The sequence below is a fragment of the Mesoplodon bidens genome (genome assembly GCF_964165515.1).
Source record: "Mesoplodon bidens genome assembly, chromosome: 10".
Lineage (NCBI taxonomy): Eukaryota > Metazoa > Chordata > Mammalia > Artiodactyla > Ziphiidae > Mesoplodon > Mesoplodon bidens.
In genome coordinates, this window is record NC_138172.1 from 101,463,461 (window position 1) to 101,487,763 (window position 24,303).

General features: G+C 39.4%; 1 protein-coding gene across 1 annotated transcript in view; it reads left to right on the top strand.

Moving 5' to 3' along the window:
* The window catches only part of F13A1 (coagulation factor XIII A chain), a 141,111-nt gene that overhangs the window by 51,024 nt on the left and 65,784 nt on the right, over positions 1 to 24,303 (top strand). Inside the window, exons 5-6 of the mRNA XM_081245387.1 lie at positions 7,640 to 7,758; positions 10,400 to 10,507. Of these exons, the coding sequence (XP_081101513.1) occupies positions 7,640 to 7,758; positions 10,400 to 10,507 (227 nt within the window). The remainder of the gene's footprint in view (positions 1 to 7,639; positions 7,759 to 10,399; positions 10,508 to 24,303) is intronic.

Genomic DNA, 24,303 nt, shown 5'->3' on the forward strand with positions numbered 1-24,303 from the left:
GGAGTGAATGTCACTGCAGCATCCATAGGACACTACAAAACAAGGCTTAATCCAACCTGTGCTGGGAAGAAAAGAGTACAGGGAGACTTAAAGAAGGGGGGAAGTTATCACTGTATGAAGATATTTAATAAAGACATTGATAATAAAAAAAGAACATACCATATTGTTCTTGAAGAAAAATTAATGCAACAAAGTTAAACTTGTTAACCTTTTCTTAAATAGGTGGTTTCATATAAATGCAACCACACTTTAAAAAGTAACTTTTTTCTCATGATGAAAGTCTTCTAATAGAAATAAAAAATAAAGAAAGCAAAAAAAGAACTCAGAGATCTACAAATCACAACTACCATTTTGGTGTACTTCTATTCACTTGATGTATTTTTGAATGGTTTTAATTTTTAATTGACAATTAGTTGAATAGATTGCCCTTTCAAATATACACACATGTATGTATATAAATGGTAAAGAGTGGACTTTACCTTTCACCTACCCTCCAATCCTAGAGAATCTCCAGAGAAAACAAACTTCAACTGTGTATTTCATTCCAGATATTTTGCTGTAATTTTACATATTAATGTCCATATGTACATCTGTAGAGTTTGGATTTTATTAACCACAGGTGGGATTGTGTTATGCACATTACTCTATACTTTCTTGCACAATATACCTTGGAGAGCTTCCTATATCAGTACAAGCATATTCTTTTTAGTGACTGCTTGGTATGGTTGTACCATAATTGATTTGGTCTTTTATTTACAAATATTTAGATTTCTTCTCATGTTTACTGTAGTATACCGTGCTACACTGAATGTTTCACATAACTTCATACAAATGTATTTCTGTAGAATAGATACCTAGAAGTATCTTTGCTTGGTCAAAGTGAATCCACATCTTAGACTTGCATAGATACTGCCAAGTTTTTTTAAAGGATGCAGTAGTTTATAATACAGCCACAGCACGCGAGCGTATCCATTTCTTTAAACCTTCATTGGCACCAGGTGTTAGCATGTGTTTTACTATATGCCACCATGCTAGGCAAAATATGGTATTTCCAACTCTATAGCAAAAAAAAAAAAAAAAATTTTTTTAATGGGCAAAGAACCTGAATAGACATTTCTCCAAAGAAGATACATGAAAAGCCAACAGGTACATTACAAGATGCTCAACCTCACTAGTCATTAGGGAAATGCAAATTAAAACCACAATGAGATATTACCTCACTGTTGTTAAATGGCCATCATCAAAAAGACAAGGGGGAAGGGCAAGCTGGGACGAAGTGAGAGAGAGGTATGGACTAATATATACTACCAAATGTAAAATAGCTAGTGGGAAGTAGTTGCATAGCACAGGGAGATTAGCTCCGTGCTTTGTGACCACCTAGAGGGGTGGGATAGGGTGGGTAGGAGGGAGACGCAAGAGGGAGGAGATATGGGGATATATGTATACGTATAGCTGATTCACTTTGTTATAAAGCAGAAACTAACACACTATTGTAAAGCAATTATACTCCAATAAAGATGTTTATAAACAAAAAGGACAAGAGAGAACAAATGCTGGCATGGGTGTAGTGTTTCTCTAACCCCTGTATTTTCTGTTAAGCGGTTAGTTCTATCTAGAGACTCAATCAGATTCATCTATAAGTGAATTATTTTCTGTTTTCTTTGGAGGGGGGCAGAGAGAGCACTTAAGAACTATATACTTCTTAAGTTATATGCTGTGTGCTTCCTGGGACATTCATCCCATCAGGAGACTCATAATGTCTGCTTGTCCCTCTTTTTGTGAAGTTCAGATTTATCAGTAGGATCAGGTTTTAGCAGTCTCATCCATCCATTATGAAGTTCCCCATTAGCCTTTTAACAAATGATTTTAGCCTAGATCCATTATTTCATTAGGGACTGCAAAATGGTGATGGTCTCATCTACCATTCTTTCTGCATTTATTAGCATCTATTATTTTGGTGCCTTGAGGTAGTAGCCATATAAGAAAGTCTAGATACATGGCTCTTTCCTATTTCTAAGTTTTTAAGATAATGAGTTGATTCTTAGCACCCTAGAAAGATGACCAATGAATTTTTAAAATCACTATGAAACTACAAATATTGAAATATTTCACATGTTCTAATACTTTGCAGTGACTATTATTTTTGCTATTTGAATTGTCCCATTCTTGGCCAGTGGGAGCTTCTTCAAGTTGATTTCTGATTCCTTTGTCATAAGTCCTAGAATCTTTAAAAGCCTCCTTGTTTTCTGGTAGGAAGAAGTATTTCAGGCTAGTCTCATACATTTCCTGACCCAGACCTGCACTCATTTTTCTTAAGGAGCCCTCGTACCTTTTAATGGGGGGTGGGCTGAGAGGAATGGTACTTAGAGATCATGATCTGGGCTCAAGTGTACTTGTTGTTGCCATTGCATTGGTTGTTTTTTCTGGTTCTTTTCAGTGGTCAGAACTAAAAAATGTGATTTCTTTTTTTTTTTTCTTTCTACTTTTCGCTGCGTTGGGTCTTTGTTGTCGCGTGCGGGCTTTCTTTAGTTGAGGCAAGCGGAGGCTACTCTTCATTGTGGTGCACAGGCTTCTCATTGTGGTGGCTTCTCTTGTTGTGGAGCACTGACTCTAGGCGTGCGGGCTTCATTAGTTGTGGCACACAGGCTCTAGAGCACAGGCTCAGTAGTTGTGGTGCATGGGCTTCGTTGCTCCACAGCATGTGGGATCTTCCCACACCAGGTCTCGAACCCGTGTCCCCTGCACTGGTAGGTGGATTCTTAACCACTGTGCCACCAGGGAAGCCCAAAAATGTGATTTCTAAAGGGAAAATGCATCATGAGTTGTTACTGATGCTTTCAACTTATTTTTTTTTCTAAAATCCTTTTATTCAATATTTTTTATAATGGAATTAAGTTTTTGATTATTAAAGTATGTTCTGATTGAAACACTACAAAGTATTGCAAGGACTAGTGGAAATAGGAAAATCTGTTAATAATAATATTTGTTGGTGAAAAATCATAGCGAATCCAAAAATCTATTTGTTGGTCATATGAGCAAAAGCACAACTTTTGGGAAGTATGTATGGGAAGAAATAACCAGCCTCTCCCTTCACATACATTCTTTCTTATTTTCTTATTATATCCTCCCCAAACAGAGGTAGTCAATAGTAGTTAGAATGGCCATCTCCCAACACATAAAAGAATCGAATTCCCCAATGGGTGAACAAAATAATGAGTAGTAACCTGGAACTCAGCTGAGTAGTCCACTTTGGAGCCTTAAGTGGGGACGTCTTCCAATTTCAGAGTGATGTGTCCTCACCCTGCATCATCGTTTTAGTGCAAAAACAGAAATTAATTCTGGTGAAATGAGATTCACCTCCCAACAGGATTAATAGTCGAATTCACTGAAGTTCTTATTCTTCATTTGTGAACTGTGAAGAAATCAATAGTAGCTATGAGATCAATAGGATTTCTGCAGATGGAATGACAATATACAAGGACAAAATCACATATTTTTTGACTTACAAAGCCAACGGTAGTTTTAAATTTGCAAGTTAATTACAGACCAGCTACACCACAACATTTTCAAATGGCAAAAGTACAAAAAAAGTTACGTGTTACAAAAATACTTCAGAAAAAGTGTAGTCTAACAAAATAAAAGCACTAAAAAGGTATCTTGCCCAAGGGAGGTCAGCTTGGAAAAATTATCACCAAAGCTAAACATTTTTATTTCACACAAACTATACTCGGAAATAGCTTTGAGACTGATTTCTGAGGCTGAAAGTATCAAAGGGTTTATTTGTCAAGAAACAAATACCTTACCTGACAAGGATGGATAGAATGAGTTCATACCCATTAAGATTTCTGCAGTGTTAGGATACTAACAAACATCTCTTGATGGCAGAATGTGGTAACCATGGAATTATTGCTAAAGTAGTTTTCAAATGAAAAAAGAAAAAGAAAACAAAACAAATTAAACTTGACCAAACATGTCAATTTACAGTTTTAAGGTTATTTTACAAAATACCTCCATTTGCACGATAGGCTCCATGCAGCATTTTAAGATGAAAGTTCTTTTAATTTATCCTGGCACACTATAAATGAATAAATTACACTGTTTAAAGAATTATTTAATATGTTTTATTTATTAAATTTATTTATTCACTAAGTTTTTCTTTCTCTTGACTCAGAAAAAGAAAAGATCTTACATATAATAGATTAAGAGAGGAAGTTAAGCACACTAACTTATAGAAACAGGTGGGAACCGGGGAGGGTCAGCAATCATGTGAGTCTCACCCGATGTGATGCTCTTCAAAGATGAGTCAATCTTCTTAGAGCCATTTAATGAAGATTTTGAAGGAAAACTTCATTTTGTACTCTAGCCCTTTAACGCTTTCATTCTTACAGTCAGTTCAGCTGTTGGTCTATGTAGCAGGAGTTACAATACCAAATGGAAGACAGATAGATTCATTGCTCTGGATCAAAGATCATGAATATCTTCAAGGCTAATGATACAATTGCCAAGTTGCTTTTTAAAATATTGTAGCTATCACAATCCCATCAGTAGATTGGCAATTCATCACACAGTAGCTGGTATTGAGTATTATAAAATAAAATACATAGACAAATGAATATATACATATAATATCTTTTTAAACCTTTGCAGTTCTTGGATTACTACTTAATTAAAGTTGTTTTAAATTATTTTCTGCTCACAGTTCCTCATCTGTGAACTGGTTTTCCCTTTACTGGCTTTCTTTTATACACTTCATGATTTTCTTATCAATTTATTGGAATTCTCTACATGTAAGGAAAATTTACTAACATTTTCTATTGTTGCAAATATCTCTCTAGTTTGTTGTAGACTTTATATTTTATATATCCGAAATTCGTTTCACATTTATATCAAATAAAATGCAGGGATCATTTCCTTTTCGATTTTTTTCTTTTATCTTTGTCTTGATAATACTTTCTCACTTGGAGACCAAGTAAATATTCACAGTTACTGTACTCTGGATTTTTTACGCTTTGCATTTGTAAATTCAGATTCTAAATTAATGTTCAGTTTATTCTGGGGTACACAAAATTTACTTTTCCCAAGCAGCCAATTTTCTCAGCTGAATTAATGGACACTCCAGTCAGCCTCTTTGATTTATAACATTTCTTTTATCATAAATTTATTTCATAGAGACAGATGCATATTGTAACATCTATTTCTAGGCTACCTATTTTGACCCATTAATCTAATTTTATACCAATTGTTTAAATTATGGTAGCTTATAATACAGTCTAATATTTTATAGGACAAGTCCATAAACATCTCATATTATAAGGAAAACATCTTTAAACATTCCTAAATGGCACTTCTAGGCCTCAGTGGCCTTAAGAGGAGTTTTATCTCAATAACAGGCATTTGAAACCCACTTGGCTAAGATGTTTATTATTACAATACTTACTACAGTTAAACCACTACTATAGAGGAATTTTTTTTAAGTAGCCTTTCCTTTTCAGGCCATTTTGATAACATCATCTGGTGGCAGGCTGTAAAAGCTGTGCATGTAAATGGTCAAGGTCCTTTAACACTGAGATTATTTTATTTTAAAATAAATGTATTCTTTTACGATTTTACTCAGAACTATTGACCTCGATATTTCTGTTGTCGCTTCTTTATGTGTTACCCCTGCTCTGTTCCACTTGGAAATGAAGCTGTCATTTCAGTTGGGGAGTCACATGACTGTATAGAGATTGCTGGCAAAACCACGGAACCCAGCAAGGCCAGAAGTCTGAAGCATCAAAGTTCACGTTGGCAAGGGCTGGGGGAAGGCTGCGGCACGTTTGTCCTGTAACTCTGATTCTTCTAGAAAGATAAAATGGCTTTCGGGTGAATAAGCTATTGATGCACACAGCAACATGAGTAAATCTCAAAAGAATTAGCCTGAGTGAAAGAAGCGCGACCCCCAAAAGTGTGCATACTGTACAGTTCTTTTTATATAAAACTGTAGAAAATGCAAATGAACTTACAGTGATAGAAAGCAGATGAATGGTTCCCTGGCCGGACTGGGACATCAGGGAGAGGATTGGGATGGAGGAATTACAAAGCGGTACAAAGAAGCTTTTGGGGTGATGGACATGTTTATTATTTTGGTTGTGAAGTTATACACTTTAAATGTGTGTACTTTATTGGACACTAGTAAATATGTAAATGTGTGTATGTGTGTGTGTATTTACTGTTGCATGAAACCAGGCAAATCGTAGGCAAGAGGCAAAGAATGGAAAGGAAGTTACAGGAAAGTACTGGAGAGCAGACAAGCCCACAGAATCTCCAAAGGGTTCTATCAAAGCTATAATACAGCCCAAATGGGGATCCAAGCTGGTTGGATGGTGCAGCACTTGGCAAACTTTAATGTACACACAAATCCCGGGGAACCTTGCTAACATGCAAATTCTGCTTCGGTAGCTCAGAACTGGGCCCTGAGATTCTGCATTTCTCACAAGGTCCCAGGTGGTGCTGTATGCGGCTGGTCTTTCCACCATTCTTTGAGCAGCAAGGGGCTAGAGCATCTGTTCTCAACTCCGGCTGCATATCAGAATCACTGGGGAGCTTAAAATTAATTAATTAGTTAATTAATTAATTTAAAAACCCTGATGCCTGGATCTCACCCTTACTCCCAGAGATTCTGATGCAATCAATCTAGAGTTCAGCTGGAATCAAGAGTCTGTAAATCTACCCGGATGATTCTAATGTGCAACCAGGGTTGACAACCACTACTCCAGGGAGATGGTAAAAACCTTATCAGGGAATGAGGAGGAAAGAGCCCTCAGAAGGTACTAGGATGGCAAGTAGGGCCAGAGAAATGTGATGAACGATGTCCCCGATCAGAACCAAAATTGACCATTTCCAAGCCTGCAAATTGACCTGAGTATAACTTATAGCCTGTATGGTCCTGCCTGTGTTAAAGATGCTTTTGCTGCTTTCACACCTGGCCTGGGAATAAGTACCAGCTGATTACTGAGCAGGCAGGTGGGCAGCGAGGTTCTCCTGAGATTATAGCCACAGGGAAGAAAAGTCCTTGCAATGGAGGAAGATGACCAGGGAGGTTGATTGGACACACACTTACCAACACATGCACAAGGATTTTTCCTTGAAAGGAGACAAAGCCCAGCCTCTCTCCTCCTGTCCCTGATGGGCCACTAACCAGGCGTGACAGATGGTACTTCAGCTTCCTAATATGCCCAAGACTTGTTTTTAAATCATTTGGAATTCTATTAACATGAATACTTTGGAAATTATTTTTTGATCTGTGTTACAGACTTTTATCTGCATTCTAGAATTCTGATTCTGAAACCACTGATGCAACAGAATCCTAAAACGTTTACTGAGACTTGTCAGTTTAATTGTGCTAGTTGGAATTTAAAGAGCCAGAGTTTGTCAGCATTTTGCTGACAAATGTCATCATTTACAGACTGATCTTGACCACTAATTATGTTCACCATTGCTAAAATTACATGTTGTGAAATGAGCTACCTTTAGTGAAACAAAAGACTTTTTTTCCCATTTAGTTTTTCTCCCATTTAGCAATTTAGGACCAAAACAAACTTGCAAGTATATGAAAACCTTCTGGTTTGGTAATAGTCATTATGTTTAAATTTCAATGCAGAGGATGCTGTATACCTGGATAATGAAAAAGAAAGAGAAGAATATGTCCTGAATGACATCGGGGTTATTTTTTATGGAGACTTCAATGACATCAAGAGTAGAAGCTGGAGCTATGGTCAGGTGAGCCACTTAAAATTTGTCATTGTCAAGGACATTTTTACTTAATATTTTTAGCCCCATGTATCACTGCAGGGTGCTATCTGTCGATATTAGACAAGCACAATTTCCTGCTTTTCAGGATCTGAGACTCCAAGATAGCCTGGGAGTAGAGACTTAGAAAGGCACCTGCATAATTTATCAGCTGAAATCACATATTTTCAGTTATTACAATGTTACAGAGATGGGAAATTGTATGGATGATATGGCATTCCAGTGAGAAATGCTTTGCAAACTCAGTACAGTGAAACCTCATGAGCTTAGACTCTGCTCTCCACCCTGGAATAAACTCATGTTTTTCTTTTCTTATAAGGAAAAGTGTTTTGATAATAATGCAAAGGATACAGAAAGGCAAGTGCCCAACTCAAAGAAATCACTTTTTTTAAGTGTTAGGATTAGATATGCTAACTAAGAAAATAATGCTACCATTTAGTCAAAGGAGGGCCCACTGGGCTTTCACCTCAAGACATTTTATCAGTTGCAGCCTCAAATTACTGTCCCAATATAAGGTAGCAAATGGTATTTCATTTGAGATATTCAATGGTTCAAACTATTTCAGCTTGGTATCTTTAACAATGGGGCAAATGAATATTTTTACCATGTTTCCATAAACAGACTCATGTCCTGTGATTCAGAAACGACTTTCCATTAGCAACGTGAAGGCAGGTGAATGTGTCATTTCTCAGAGTTTTGGCTGAAATGGTTGGAATTGTGCACCATCGTTCTGGGTATCCAGGGGCAGATTTCCCAGAGCCTGGCCTCACCAGGTCACATGATACTTTCTTGGTCTGAGACCCTTGTTTAGACTTCCATATGGGATCTCCCTGCAGTGCTCACCCCTGCTCGAGCCTGACCACTGGGCTGTCATCATTGGCTCTTGCCTTCTCCACCCAGCTTTATGTCTTGCTCCTCCTCAGTGTTCAGGTTTGCTTGCTTGCATTTCTGACGTCCTGCCAGGCTAATGATCTAGGTGTTCTTCCCCTGTTTTGGGGTCCCTGCCTCGCTCTCTGGTTCCAAGTCCTCTCCTTCCCGAGTGACATACAACCCGTGACTGTTGCTTATTGTCTGGTGCTCTTGCCTTGGGTCCCTAATTCCTAACCCTTAGGTGTGATTCTATTTATGCCCCCAGTGTGACGATAGAGAGAGAGCTAACAAGGAAAAAAGTCACCTAGGCGGGTAGCAAGGAGGACTGGGAAAGGGCTCCAAGCATGGTCGTGTTCTCCCCAGCCAGCCTGCCTTTGGACAGATGCCCTTGAGCACAGCCACTGCCTGTCTCTACTGTCATTTGCAGTCCATTAATCTGTGTACTTCAGCCCAAACAACCAGCCAAGCCAGTAGTTTGTCGTGTAGTTCTCTATGTCTTTACCTTTCCAGCTCATGGCTGTCATGCCCCGCAGACACAGCTAAAAGATGCTGCCTAATAAGAACCAGAGTCATGAGTTCTTATTCACCTGGAGAGCTAGTGCAATTACCCATTTCTGCATCTATCGTATCAGTTTAGGATACACGCAGAGTTGCTATTCTAACTGGATTTTAATAAGGAATTACATGGAAATTAGCCATTAAAATTGTGATTTCTCTCCTAAGCCCTCGGGTGGATAATATACAAGGTTTCTGTATTCAGGGAAATAGTCTGTACGATGAGGTACAGTATAAGTGTAATCTTCCAATTTTGTCCCTTTTTTTTTTTTTAACTATTTTGTCTTTGTTCCTTGTTTGGAAAATTTTGGCATTGTATGTATCTAGGAGTTCTTTCTAAGGAAATTGAACTGACTACCTGACGGTTCCCTTGATAATAGAATCTCCTTTCTCTAAGTCTTCCTGCCCTCTCTTTGACCCTGGTGTCCACCTTATCTCAGAAGAGAGGAAACCTTAGACAGACATTCACTATGTGAGGTCTCCTACTATTTCCAGTGCAGACCTGAAGTGCCTTCCTGAGAAGTACCTGAGAGCCACTTACTGTCGATATGCCCAAGGACTCATGTTACTTTTGAGGGCTCGAGACTTTGGCCTGACTTTGGTAAGTGGTTCATTCCCTTGCCTTGGCGCTGGAGCCAATATGTTGGAGAGATCCTCTAAATTAACCCTACAATTTTCTGAAGAACTTCAAGTCAGTTCTATTTTTTGTTCTTTTTTTTCTGTACGCGGGCCTCTCACTGTTGTGGCCTCTCCTGTTGCAGAGCACAGGCTCCGGATGCGCAGGCTCAGTGGCCATGGCTCACAGGCCCAGCCGTTCCACGGCATGTGGGATCTTCCCGGACCGGGGCACGAACCTGTGTCCCCTGCATTGGCAGGCGGACTCCCAACCACTGCGCCACCAGGGAAGCCCTCAAGTCAGTTCTTGACCTTTGAGTACATCAGCTCGCTAGTAGTTCTGTTTATATTTCTAGCTAGCATTTAAGTTCCTAATCATTTTACTAAAAAATAAGAGAGGGTGTCTCCTTCCTTCCACCTTGATATTTCATGCTAAAGATCATGAGTGATTACCATCTAGGAAATACACATTTCTAAACATGAGGCTGTGGTTTCATTTTATTTTTCAGCAGAGAATGTCATGTTTTCAGAGTGGACATTAAATAGTTTCTAATTTTTTTTCTCCAAATAGTTTGAGGATGGCATCCTCGATGCTTGCCTGTATGTGATGGACAGAGCAAAGATGGACCTTTCTGGAAGAGGGAATCCCATCAAAGTCAGCCGTGTTGGATCTGCCATGGTAAGAACAACCACTGATTACTAAAATCGATTACACATGTCATTTGCCTCAGTATAGATGTCAGCTCATTAAATGCTGTTGAAATGGTGACTTACACATAATAAACTTTTATTTGGAAGAATCTGTAATTCCCTGAACTTGTCATGTACCGTAAAACAAAGTTCTTACGTCAGTACTCTGTGTTGCTTTGGCTTCAGACAAATGCCGATAGATGACGTGGACAGTATAGATCACTTATTCTTAAGAATCTTTGCCTAGGGGCTGAGAGTGACCATGACAAAATGTCAGCAACTATAATCAATCAATCAACAAACAAACATCAAAGAGCATCAAAAAAAAACCCTGCAAGATGGAAATATTCTACATTTTCACACCCATAGTAAGAGTAAAGAAATAAATGAATAATCCCAGCTTCTATTTCAATGATACCTCACCACAGGGCTTTATAGTTTATGAAATGGACATTGATTCTTCACAGTACTCACATGAGATAAGTGGGGAGGGGGTGGCATTACCCATGCCATTTTACAAGTTAGGAAACAGTGTGATGACAGTTTGTCAGTGACAAAGCCTCAGCTAGAACCCAGGTCTGCTGACTCCAAAACTAGACATTTTCTACCTCCTTGCTGGTCTCTGCAGGAGATCCTGAAACATCTCGGGGAATGCACAGACCCTGCAACGGAACAGCTTCCTGAGAGAGGAGATACAATTCTCATGAGTGGGAAGGTTGGGGGTCAGGTGTGGGCGGTGAATTAATTGTGTTGCCCAGGTCCTGGACTGTACTGACGTGCGGACCGGGTCCTGTGCAGCCCTGGACCGTACCAACGTGCCACACACACAGATCCTGCCCTTGGTGCATGAAAGCGAATCAGATCTGATTTACGAGCAGAATATTCCTGAAAAAACATCAAGCTAGGTGCTATTTCATACAAAGACTGAGCAACGAATACTCTTTTTTGTTACCAATTTCCTTAAGTTTTATTTAAAAAAACAATGTCTCTGAAAGAATGCTGTCTTTGGGTTTGGTTTAAGTTAAATAAAATCAAAATCAGATATTGTTTATATAAAGATATTAGACTGAGAATGATATGAAATGTAATTTATGGTTAGCTCTTAAGAACAAAGATTGTTTTATTAGTAACTAGGCTATGTGTAAATTTAAGGAAAGTGGAGCTTAAAAAGAGAAGGTAAAAGCTAACATCTAAAGGCAGTTTTGTTTTCTGTTGTTAGTTTATGTATGCAACATAAACCGTGCAAGTGAAAAGACAATGGATTCTAAAGAATTTGGGAATTTCTTTATAATAGCTATTTATTACAACACGCATTAGACCTGCAGTCAGTCTCTGTTTGCAGTGAGACGGGAAGCAGTTGCTCGCAGTGGTTAGATAGAAATTAATTCCTTCTTAGGCACTCTGAAATGACATGCTCGTCAACCCGAGCTTACTCAATGTTGTGGGTATATTTATGAGTCTAGAAATCACTACCTAACACAAGCCAAAGCAAGAGGGACACAAACAGGAAGCAGCTAACCCAACACTATGGTGGCATCTGGCCAGATGGAAGACGTTAAGTCTTGAATTAAGCAGAGAATCCTAATGCAAATTGCCTTGAAATCTTATTAATCATAAAAAGCCAATGAAGTTCTGATCTTGAAAATCTATAACTCACAGAACTGGACAGAATCAATTTGGGGGGTTCGGTTTGGTTTTGTTTTTTGAGGGAGAGGCCTTGGGTGTCAGGGGAGAGGCCCACCCTGGGCAATATCTCTATTTCCACCACCACCATCGTTTACATACACAAAATATACGTCTGAGAGTTTTCCAAATCTTTTTATATCTCTTATGTCTTTTAATCCTTAGAAGAGCTCTGTGAATCTTTCCAAAATCTATTCAGTTATAATGATTTTAGAAAATAAAATATTGAGCCTACAAAAATCAATAAAAAATATGCAACTTTCCCAAAAAATCAATTGTTTTCTGGTCACTCAGGGAATTCCTCTCCTGTTCACAAATCTTGGAACTCTATCATGAAATTGCTGAGGGAAGTTAAGCAAAGACTGAAAGACAAAAACAAAACAGAAACCCCTCAAATTTCTCACTAAAGATTTGCTTTAACATATGAGAAGATGGGGCTTCCCTAGTGGCGCAGTGGTTGAGAGTCCGCCTGCCGATGCAGGGGACACGGGTTCGTGCCCCGGTCCGGGAAGATCCCATATGCCGCGGAGTGGCTGGGCCCGTGAGCCATGGCCGCTGAGCCTCTGCGTCCGGAGCCTGTGCTCCACAACGGGAGAAAAAATATATATTTATATGAGAAGATGTATTTAGGGTGCCCAGAAAGAAAATATTCTGAAGTTGCTTGAGTCTAGCCAGAACCCTGGGTCCGAGCAGATAGGCCTGTGGATGTTTTCTAGGGGGCTGGTCCAGTCCACTGGAAGAACAGAGGGAGCTGTATGGTCATTTTAAAAGTTCTCCATCATCTCCCCAGCCTGGTCATTGAGGCCAGAGCTTCCTTTTATAGGATACAAATCCTGGAACAGGATACACCGTGACATGCAAATTCTCTGGGAGGGGTAGCACACTGACTGCAGTTCATGCCAAGGTGACAGTGATGGAAGGCAGAGATTTCCTGGGCTCAGTTACTGCCAGGAAGGAGTGGGATGAGAAGCCTGGTCCTGGCTGGGCACCTGCAGAGGGTGGGGAGGGGACAGGAGGCAAGAGCAGGTGACTGGGACCCCAAAGACAAATTTGCTTCCTGTGGTCACGGCGAAGTCTGGCACTGAAGACTGACCAGGAATCTGCAGAAAGTAGATGGGTGCTCGGTGCTATATGAGCACAGATAATAACTCAGGTTATTATCTGACTTATCTACCTTTCTGATGAGGGTGATGATGATGATGATCTAAACCTGGCTTTACAGGCCCCAGATAAAAATCTTTGTCATCTAGCGTTTATGACCTTGGGCCGTTCTTTGCCGTGGGGGTATCCTACACACGAGAGGATATTTAGCAGCATCCACGGCTTCTACCCAAGAAATGCCAGGAGTTGTGACAACCAAGAATGTCTTTAGATATTTCCAAATGTCCCTCTGGGTCAAAATCACCCCCAGTGAGGGCCACAGCACTAAACGCCTCCGAGGCTCAGCTTCCCTGCCTGTGCGATGAACATAACCCTCTCTTCTTGCCTGCGTGGAGGATCTGTTTTCTTACCTTATTCAAAACCTGCTGGCTTTCCTTCTTCTGCTGAAGAGAAAGTGGAGGCAGCATCCTGCGGGAAGGTCCTGGTCCAGGTCACGTCAGACCTCTGGGTTCTGACTCTTCCTGGAATTTCCTATGTGACGCAGGGCCAATCACTCAGCCTCTCCGGGCCTCCGTTATCTTTAAAATGAAATTCTGCCTCTGTACTCAAATCACACTTGTTATTCCCGGTGGCAGCAAGAATTCCCTTTTCTCCTGCAAAACAATGTTCTTCTTTCTTCTATTGTTTCCCTTTATAAATTCAATATTTAGTTCTTCTGAGTTGCGGTTACTTCATTTTGATGTGAAAATCAGGAAAGTTTATGACAATCTGGACAGCCTTGGGCTATTGGGTTTTCCCAGGGGAAAGAGAGTCTAAAACTCCTGTAAAGAGTTTTACAGGAAAGTCGAAAACTCCTGTAAAGCTCATTGTCTGGGGATTAGTCCTGAGATGCTATAACCTTGCATAAGCGAACTTTTATTTAGGCTTTTCTAAATAGTGAGTGGTACATTTTACCGAAGCTACACTGCAGATTGATTTAAGAAAGAAAAAAAATTTTTAAGAGATTAGAAAAAAGAAAAACCTTGCCCAAAGCTATACTTCCTCCTTTTTTTATTTTTAAATTTTTATTTATTTATTTGATTTTTCTTGGCGTATAGTTGCTTTGTGACCAGTGTCCTTGTGACCTTGAATAAATCATCTAACTTCCTGATACTTCAATAAAAACAACAATGTTGTGTTAGTTTCTGCTGTACAGCAAAGTTAATCAGTTACACGTATACATATGCCCCCTTTTTTTTGGATTTCCTTCCCATTTAGGTCACCACAGAGCATCGAGTAGAGTCCCCTGTGCTATACAGTAGGTTCTCACGAGTTATCTATTTTATACAGAGTATCAATAGTTATACTTCCTCCTTTAAACTACTTGATTACTGGTTGCTTTCCACCTCGTACCTGCTGGGACAGTCCCCAACAGGACAATTGCCAGGAAATGTGCCAGGAAAACCTTCGAAGGATGCTTTGTGCCATCTGAAAACTTATTTTGCTCACAGGGCACTAATAAAGCATTCCATCACGGACCCTGAATTACAGTGAAGTAACCAGACATGGACTCTGAGCCCCAGTCACACTCTCAAGACAGGTGTGCTATGCCATGTGACAAGAACAGCAGGGTCCTGGGGAAAGGAGAGACGGTGACAACAGCCTGCCTTTACTGCTGGGTGGTAACTGGTCCCTGCCTGCTTCTGCCTCATGACTGATTGGATCTGGCAGCAAGTCTGGGCAGAGAAGTTCTCCCATACTGGCCCTGCCGTGGCCGCTGGGCCTGTGGATACTGCTTGCTTATTCCCTGTGGAAGCCCTAGCATCCCACCTCAGTGCAGGTTCCCTCCTTTGGGTTGAGACTTATTAATAGGACATCTGTGTCAAAATGCACACAGAACCAGTACATGAGATGTGGAAGACTCTCCAGGGGTCTTCTAGGTAAAGGGGTGGAGGCCCTTGGAAATGATGTCACTCAAGGTCACACACAAATAAGTGGTTGAGCTGGAACTAGATATTGTCCTTGCTCTCAGGTCATATTAGACCTTAGACGGCCACCACCAACACACAAGCACCAATGACACAATTCGTACATCATGTTAATCTGTCATTCACCAGGGATTTTCATTTCTGTTAATTGAAGAATTTTTAACAATTGACAAATAAATTGGAAGCCAGTAGGAAAATAGAATTTACCTAATGGAAATTGTTTTCATAGCCAATTTTGAGAACCTATATCCATTTCATAAATAACCAATGTACAGATGAAGAGACAGGAGTATCGGGAAGTTAAATGACTTATCCAAGGTCACTGGTCGCTGGTAGCTATCTCCTAGAAAAGAAGGACCCAAGAGAATGGGTTCCAGAACAGGTGAATTTTGAAATAGGGGAATAAGTGAAGAAAGGCATAAATCAGAGAATTCTAAATAGCCAGAGGCATTGGGTCCCTGGGGAAAGAGTTCCCAAAGAAGACTAGGTACCAAATATGGTTTGATGGTGGTATTGGTGGCTGAGGTGGTGGTGATGTGCTTTGATGGTGGTATTAGTGACAGTGATGGTAGTAATTGCTGTAATGATTCTCATGGTAGTAAAACACTAGTATTAACTCATTCATTCAACAAGTATTTATTGAGAATCTCCAGTCTAGGTACAGTTGTAAAAAAAAAACAAAAACAAAAACAAAACATAGTTTCTGCCTTCACAGAGCTTATAGTCTAACAGAGAAGATAGACTTGTAAGTAGAACATTTCAACACAGTATGGCAAAGTCTCTGATGAACTAAGCATAGGGTTGTAGAAGAAAGCAAACCTCTCAAGCTTTCCTCAGAGGTTTCCCAGAGCAAAGCAGTGACCTAACAAATGTTGGGGTATTGGATGAAATGATAGAAGAATAACTGACAAGGGTCCAGAGCAATAATAAGCCACGCTACTATTCATGGAAACCCTTTTTCCTTGGTGGAAATTATACCCAAATAGCCATCACCAAAAGCACTGCAGGAACATGTAGTCAGGGGAAACTTGCTCCTCTGGGGACTTACTTGTTTCAACTACAATTTTTTAAAAAAGTGACATTTTGGGGAAATTTTGGAAGGAGAGAGAGAAGAAAAAATATCAATATACTAGTTACATAGTTTTAAATACCAGTCTTTACACTGTTGCCAGCCTGGGCTTTCCTGCTTCCCTTGAGGGGTACACATTTATTTTTAACCCTGGTCTTTTGCTAACATCGAAACACGATGCCATCATTAATCCCCATTGATACCCTATTCTAACTGTGCCTTTTGGGAACTAACTCAAGATTGAACTTTTTTTTAACCAATCATGTTCGGTGTTTAAAAAAAAAATTCTTGCACTCCAGCTAGTAAATCAAACTGATCACAAGTGGAAGTATAGGTCCTGGAGTTCCCTAGGGCCCAACACAAGACGAATGACTGTAGACCTTGCAGGCAAAGTGGACTTCAGAGCTTCTGATCCCCAAGCACACATGATCTCACAGATAAACTGAAAATAAAGTCCATCTCTCTTCCCCTTCTTCTTGTCCCAGTATTTAGACTGTTTTTTTTTTCTTCTATGAATGAAAAAGACAGTCATGACATCACTCTTTTGATATTTTGGTAAGCAGCTTCACAGGAAGCTACTACAGAACGGAGTTTTTATTTTTCCCCAGTTGTTTACTTGGTCATCTCATAGAAAGCTTCACATTCAGCAAACCTCTTCATGCAACAAACTATTTCAACCATTCAGACTACATTTACAAATTCACTTGGGTTAGAAATTCCACCCAGCTACCCCAAACTTTAGAATCAGAAATACATACATGAAGTCTAGTCCCTGATCTTACAGACCAGCCAAAGCATAGCTCCCTAAAACTTTTATTTTAAAAAAATAAATACAAATGTTAAAGCACTATATAACTGCTCCTTTGTTTTATAAGCAGCTAAAAACCCCCTTTCTTGGAGTGAATTGTCCTGGAGAAATCTGAGGACTCAGGTGCTTAAGAGCCATTGTCCCCAACCATTTCCCCACCGAGGAGCTTCTTCACGTTTCCGCTTTTGGATCTTGTTTTTGGAAAAATGTCCTCTATCAAAAAAGCTTATTTATGTAATAATAATTTGTTTCCCCATTCTTGCATCAGAGATTTATCTAACGGCCAAACAGAACTTCTAATGGGAGTGCTACATTCAGTGCAAGCACTCCGTGTGACTCGATGCCACCTCTGTGAAGGTAAAGATATGACTTCCATTGGTGTTTTGGAAAAGTGGCAATGACTCACACGCCTGCATAATTTTGCAGGTGCCTAAGAGTTAAAATTTCCAGGCTGGCGACCATTGCCAGATGTAGGTTCCTTCATGGATTTCAGCCCCCATCCAGAGTTTCTGGAGCTCTGACCCTATCTGCTTTCTTATCCTAAATTGTTATTTTCTCTCTCCATGATTCATGCCCAGGAACGTCAAGAATGACATTCCTCACTCTGGTAGAGGAGAAAAAGCTAGAGGCCTCTGCTGCTCTTGATAACCTTTCCAGCCTCAATCAAGAGCTCTCACGGGGGCTTCCCTGGTAGCGCAGTGGTTGAGAGTCTGCCTGCCGATGCAGGGGACACAGGTCTGTGCCCCGGTCCGGGAAGATCCCACATGCCGCGGAGCGGCTGGGCCCGTGAGCCATGGCCGCTGAGCCTGCACGTCCCGAGCCTGTGCTCCGCAACGGGAGAGGCCACAACAGTGAGAGGCCCGCGTACCGCAAAAAAAAAAAAAAAAAAAAAAAAAAAAAAGAGCTCCCATGGGTGGCAACTTTGGAGAATCTACCAGTTAGGATTAACGAAAAACGTGATTGTAGTTCAACAGGGTAAAATACTAATTCTAATAAGTTTTTTTTTATCTTAAAGTTGGAGTCTAGGTACCCACAAGCACGGGAGGCCTTCCTTTTATTTTTATTTTTATTTTTTTTTCTTTTTTGCGGTATGCGGGCCTCTCACTGTTGTGGCCTCTCCCGTTGCGGAGCACAGGCTCCGGACGCGCAGGCCCAGCGGCCATGACTCACGGGCCCAGCCGCTCCACGGCATATGGGATCCTCCCAGACCGGGGCACGAACCCGTATCCCCTGCATCGGCAGGCGGACTCTCAACCACTGCGCCACCAGGGAGGCCCGGGAGGCCTTCCTAAGATTTAGGAATGGCTAAGGGAATCCAGTGATGAATGGAAGGTACAGAGTCAGGACGATCTCTAGTGCCTTTCAAACTAAACATAATGCCATAAGGTCACCTCATTCACCAGGGATTTTCATTTCTGTTTATCGAAGAATTTTTAACAATCGACAAATACATTGGAAGCCAGTAGGAAAATAGAATTTACCTAACGGAAATTGTTTTCATAGCCAATTTTGAGAAACCGTATCCGTTTCATAAATAACCAATGTGCGGATAAAGAGAGAGAAGTATCAGGAAGTTAAATGACTTATCCAAGGTCACCGGTCAAACTGGAAATGGCTCTCAGGTGGCCTGACCCCACTGTTCCACACACGATGTTACGTGTCCCCTGTATTTGTCCTCTCTCCGTATCACATGACCTCCCTGGGTACAAAAGTAATGCCTTTTACAAGCCCTGTCTCATTCAATCCTTCTCTTTTAAGTTGGGGTGGAGGGGTTCAGGAGACAAATGAACTGTTCAGACATCATTTTCTTCTCTTGTGGTTAAAAACTAGCAATGTAATGAAGTTTCCATTTGTGGGCAAACAGCTTGGCTTCTCAATTATTAAGGTTACATTTCTTATGTCTGTGCTCCCCATATATTGGGAGAAAAACAGACGTTTATTACAAGCCATCTCTCAAATGTGATAATCACAGTCAATCTAAATGTCTGCTTTCCCTGAATTGCTTCCCGGAATGAGGTTTCAGTGCTACATCTATTTTGTAATCACATTGGCTATTTCTGAAACACGGGGCTGCTTCTCAGCACTCCTTCCAAGCTGTGCAGTCAGGGCTGCTCTGGTCTCCTGGGGCAGACATCCCCAGGATGGATAAACAGAAATGCAGCAAAGCCAGCACCGCCCTTTAGGATATGCCCTCTCAGGGCTGTGCGCTTTGCATCCCTTCTTGCCCTCTCTCCTCCCCGTCTCCTCTCTCTTGACATCCTTTTCCTTTCCTCTCCTTGTTCTGCTTTTTCTCTTTCCCATTCATCTATTCATCCATCCATCCCTTCATTCAGATATTTTTGGAGGTCCATTCTCTACACCAGCCCTGCACCACACAGCAGCGGAATAGCAATGAAAAACAGCAGACAGTGCTTGGAAAGCTTAAAATCTCAGTATCTCTCTCTCTCTTGGTCCACCTTTTGTTATTTCTCTCACGATTGTCAATTAGTAAAATACGTTTGGGCCAAATAAGAATCCTCAGTTACCAAAGGAGACAAGGTTAATAATCTCTAGTTGTAAAGATTTTCATAAGAAATGAAGCTAATTACCAACTCCTGTTAGAGCTTTAGTCAAGTCTATAAAGCAGAGCACATTTGCAGTGATTATATGCTTTGCAATATAGGTTAGGGTTAGTTCATGTGGTTTTTATGTGTTTTTTGTGAAGTAAAATGTACGTACAGTGAAATGTATGGGTATTAAATGTAACATTCAATGAGTTTTGATTGGGGTAATCACTACCCCAATGTAACCAAAATATAAACATTACCATCAGCCCAGAAATTTCCCTCGTGCTCTCTTGTAATCATTCCACATCCCCAGAAGCAAGCAACCACTATTCTGATTCCTTACAATAGATTTCACTGTTTTTGGGGGGGTTTTTTTTGGCTGCGTTGGGTCTTCGTTGCTGCGCATGGGCTTTCTCTAGTTGCAGCGAGCGGGGGCGACTCTTCATTGCGGTGCGCAGGCGTCTCATTGCAGTGGCTTCTCTTGTTGCGGAGCATGGGCTCTAGGCACGCAGGCTTCAGTAGTTGTGGCACACGGGCTCAGTAGTTGTGGCGCACAGGCTTAGTTGCTCCGCAGCGTGTGGGAACTTCCCGGACCAGGGCTCAAACCCGTGTCCCCTGCATTGGCAGGCAGATTCTTAACCACTGCGCCACCAGGGAAGCCTGATTTGCCTTTTCTTAAATCTCACATAACTGGATTCATACCGTATGTACTATTTGGGGCTGGCTTCTACTCAATCAGATCTTGCACGTGTCTTCAATGTGTTCCTTTGCACTGGCAAGCAGTATTTTATCGTATTCTATATCCCAGTTTGTCTACCTGTTCACCTGCTGATGGACGTCTGAGATGTTTCCAGATTGGGCCTCTTATGAATAAAGCTGTTAGGGACACTCTTGTACAAGTCACTTTGTACATACACTTTGGTATTTCTGAGGTAGGTAGTTAAAGATGGCATGTCTAAATCACAGGGCATGTAGATGCTTAACTTGATAAGAATCTGCCAGTTTTCCAAAGTGATTGGAACCCTAAAGTGTCATGGACACAATTTGACACGTACTGTACAACTTCCACCTACAATTAAGATTCATCTCCACCAGACTGTACTTGGGGGCTTGTTCACAAAACCTGGAAAGTCTCTTCTTCAAGGAATAGTCCTTCTCCTTCCCAAATTTAACTCTCCACCTTTGAAACTAGTTCATGTTGCCCCAAATTTATTTCCAATGGTCTTTGAAAAACTACTATAGGCAAGATTAGGTATAAAACTGTATTCTGTAAGAATTACAGAAATCCTAGCCTTTATGAGAACACAACTTTTAACATTGAAATTTAACCACATATAGTAGGTTTATAACAGAGAAAAGTCACCTTATCATAGCCATATAAAATGTGCACACAGGATAAGAAAAATTCCTTTACATATTTAAAAAGAAGCACAAAAAAATAGTAATTATGCAAACTGTAATGGACCTAAGCCTTGAATTCAGAGAGGCAGCCCACCCAACTGGGCATAAAAGGAATCTTAACTATTCTCTCCCTTAGGGTAAGTATTTGAGAAAATTCTAAACATTTTTAGAAGTATAGAGAAGAAAATAATAATTATATTTATTCTCTCTGCAAGAATTGAACACAGCATCTTGGCCTATCTGCTTCCAGTCTTTTTAATGAAAGGTCTTTTTTATTTTTTGGTTAAAAAAAATAACAATGCTTTCTAAAAAAGAATTCAGACAATCCAGAAAAATTTTAAGATAAAAGTTAAAAAAAAAAACCCTCCTTCAAAAAAATCACCCCGAATTTCACCATCAAGAAATAACCATTATTAATATTTGATGTACACCATTCCAACTAGATAGATATTTAAATAAACAAATATAGTTTTAAGATCATAAATGGTATTATACTGTATATGCTAGTGTAATTAAAAGGTATTATACTTACTTTCTATAGCCTTATTGAGATATAGTTGACATACAATAAAATGCACATGTTTAAAATGCACAGTTTGATAATTTTGATGCACCCGTGAAACCATCACCAAAATGGAAATAATAAATACATCCATCACTGCTCAGAAGTTTCCTTTGTAATTTCTCCCTTTTGTAACTTCCTGCTTTGTCTACCATTCCCAGGCAATTACTGTTCTGTTTTCTGTCATTACATATTGATTTATGTTTTCTATAACTTTATATAAATGGAATCATTCAGTATGTGCATTTTTTATCTGGCTTCTTTCATGCTTCTTTATCTCATTTTGAGATTCATCCATGTTACTGTTTGTATGAGCAGTTCCCTCCTTTTATTTCTGAGTAGTGTTCCATTTTATAGATGACCCACAATTTGTTTATCCATTCACTTGCTGATGGACATTTGGGCTGCCTCCAATTTTTTCCTCTTACAAAAAGCTAGGAATATTCATGTGAAAGTCTTTGTATAGACTTAAGCTTTTATTTCTCTTAGATAAATACCTAGGAGTAGGATGGCTGGGTCACATGGTAGGTATATGTTTAATTTTTAAGAAACTACCATGATGGGTTTACCATTTTACATTCCCACTAGAAGTGTATAAGAGTCCCAGGTGCTTGCGTCTTCCCTGACACTTGATATGATCAGTCTTTAATCTTAGACTTTGTAATAGGTGTGCAGTGTTATCTCATTGTGGTTTTAATTTGCATTTACCTATAACTAATGATGTTGAGCATCTTTTGTTGTGCTTATTTGCCATCCATATATCTTCTTGGATGTAGTATCTCCTCAATTATTTTGCCCATGTCCTTAAATTTTGTTCATTTTCTTATTATTGAGTTTCAAGCATTTTTTACATATTTTGGATACAAGTTCTTTATTACATATATTATTTACAAATGTTTTCTCCCACTCTGGACTAATCTTTTCATTCTCTTAGCTATGTCTTTCAAAGAGCAAAAGTTCCTAACTTGATGAAGTTCAATTGGTAAATATTTTCTTTATGGATCATTCTTTTGGTACCACATCTAAGGAATCTTTGCCTAATCAAAAGGCACAAAATTATCCCCCTCTGTTTTCTTCTGGAGATTTTTATAGTTTTTTAGTTTTTATACTTAGGTCTATGATCCATTTTGAGATAAGTTTTAATATGGTTCAAGGTATAAATCAAAGATCATTTTTGCATATGAATATCCAATTTTTCCAATACCGTTTGTTAAAAAGATTATCCTTTGCCCATGGTATTGCCTTTGCAACTTTGTCAAAAATCAGTTAACTATAATTCTAGGGTCTACTTCTGTGTTCTCTACTGTGATCCATTGGTCTGTTTGTTTGTATTTATGCTGAATGGTATCATTCTATTTAATAAAGTATTACATTTAATTGTACTCAAATTAAAATTTGTTTTAATTTTATTAAATTTTACTTTCACACAAGAAAAAACTGAATTACAACAGAAGAAACTGTTAAACTTCAAATAAATATTTCTTTACTACAAGAAATATTATTGCCTAACAGATCCCCCTAAGGTTATTAGAAAATTATGAAAACCATTAAAAGAATAAAGTAATTACATGTTTTAAGTTATGTCTTAGGTAGTGTCAGTTAACTAAGAGAGATGAACACATTAAAACATCAGTACTGCCATTCTTCCTTTCCTCTTTCCTCCCTCGGGTCTAATTTTTTTCTTAGGATTATCATTGTTTTTACATTATCAAGTTTTAAAATTCATATTCATTTTGTTACTATGATTCCCAAAGATTTTTGAATGTATGTGGATTTTTCTCACCCCTGGATCTTTACCACAGAGTCTCTGTTACTGGGATCTGTGCTAGATTCATCCCTTAATTATCTTGATATCACTTTTCAAGTGGTTTGGTTGTGATGCGTCCTGTGTTCTCTGAGATCCTTCATGTTTGAAAATGTGTGCTGGTTGTCCTTATACTCACAGAACAGCTTAGCTGTGCATAATATTCTTGGGTCCACCCTCCTCTCAGGACCATGCAAATGTGGATGACATCAACTGGTTGTTCTGGAGAAGTCTAAAGACAGCCCCATTTCCCCCTTATTGTTAATTTGCATTTTCTGTCTGTAGGACTGAACAATTATTTCTTTAACCTTAAGTTCAACTAGATTAATTAATTAAAATTCCTAGGTAATGAGCATTCTACATCAAATTACCCTGGAGCTCAGATTGCTCTTCCAATGTATAGATTCAGTTTTTCCTCAATTAGGTAAAATTTTCTTATATTATGTCATGAATATATCTTCTGTTTTATTTGTTGGGTTCTCTATTTTAAGGATACTAATTATCCTTATGTTGTATCATCCTTGTCTTCCATAACTATTAGCTTCTCTCTAATAACTTCATCTCTTTATCTTTTTCATTAGCATTTTCTTTGTCTCAAGCTTTTCTTCCATGTCATTAATTTTGTTTTGAACATTATCTATTCTGTTTCTTACAGTTTATAATTTATCTTTAGTTGCATGATGATGTGAGTTGGTGCCCAATGTGTTCCTTTAGGTCTGTGATCTCCTAGGAGGTTGTGAGAAACTCCTTTATGTTCCTTAATTTTGTTTTCTTCTATGTATAGTTTTTCCATTCTCTCTCTTTCCTCTTTGCTTTTCTTTTTACTCATGCTCATACTTGCATA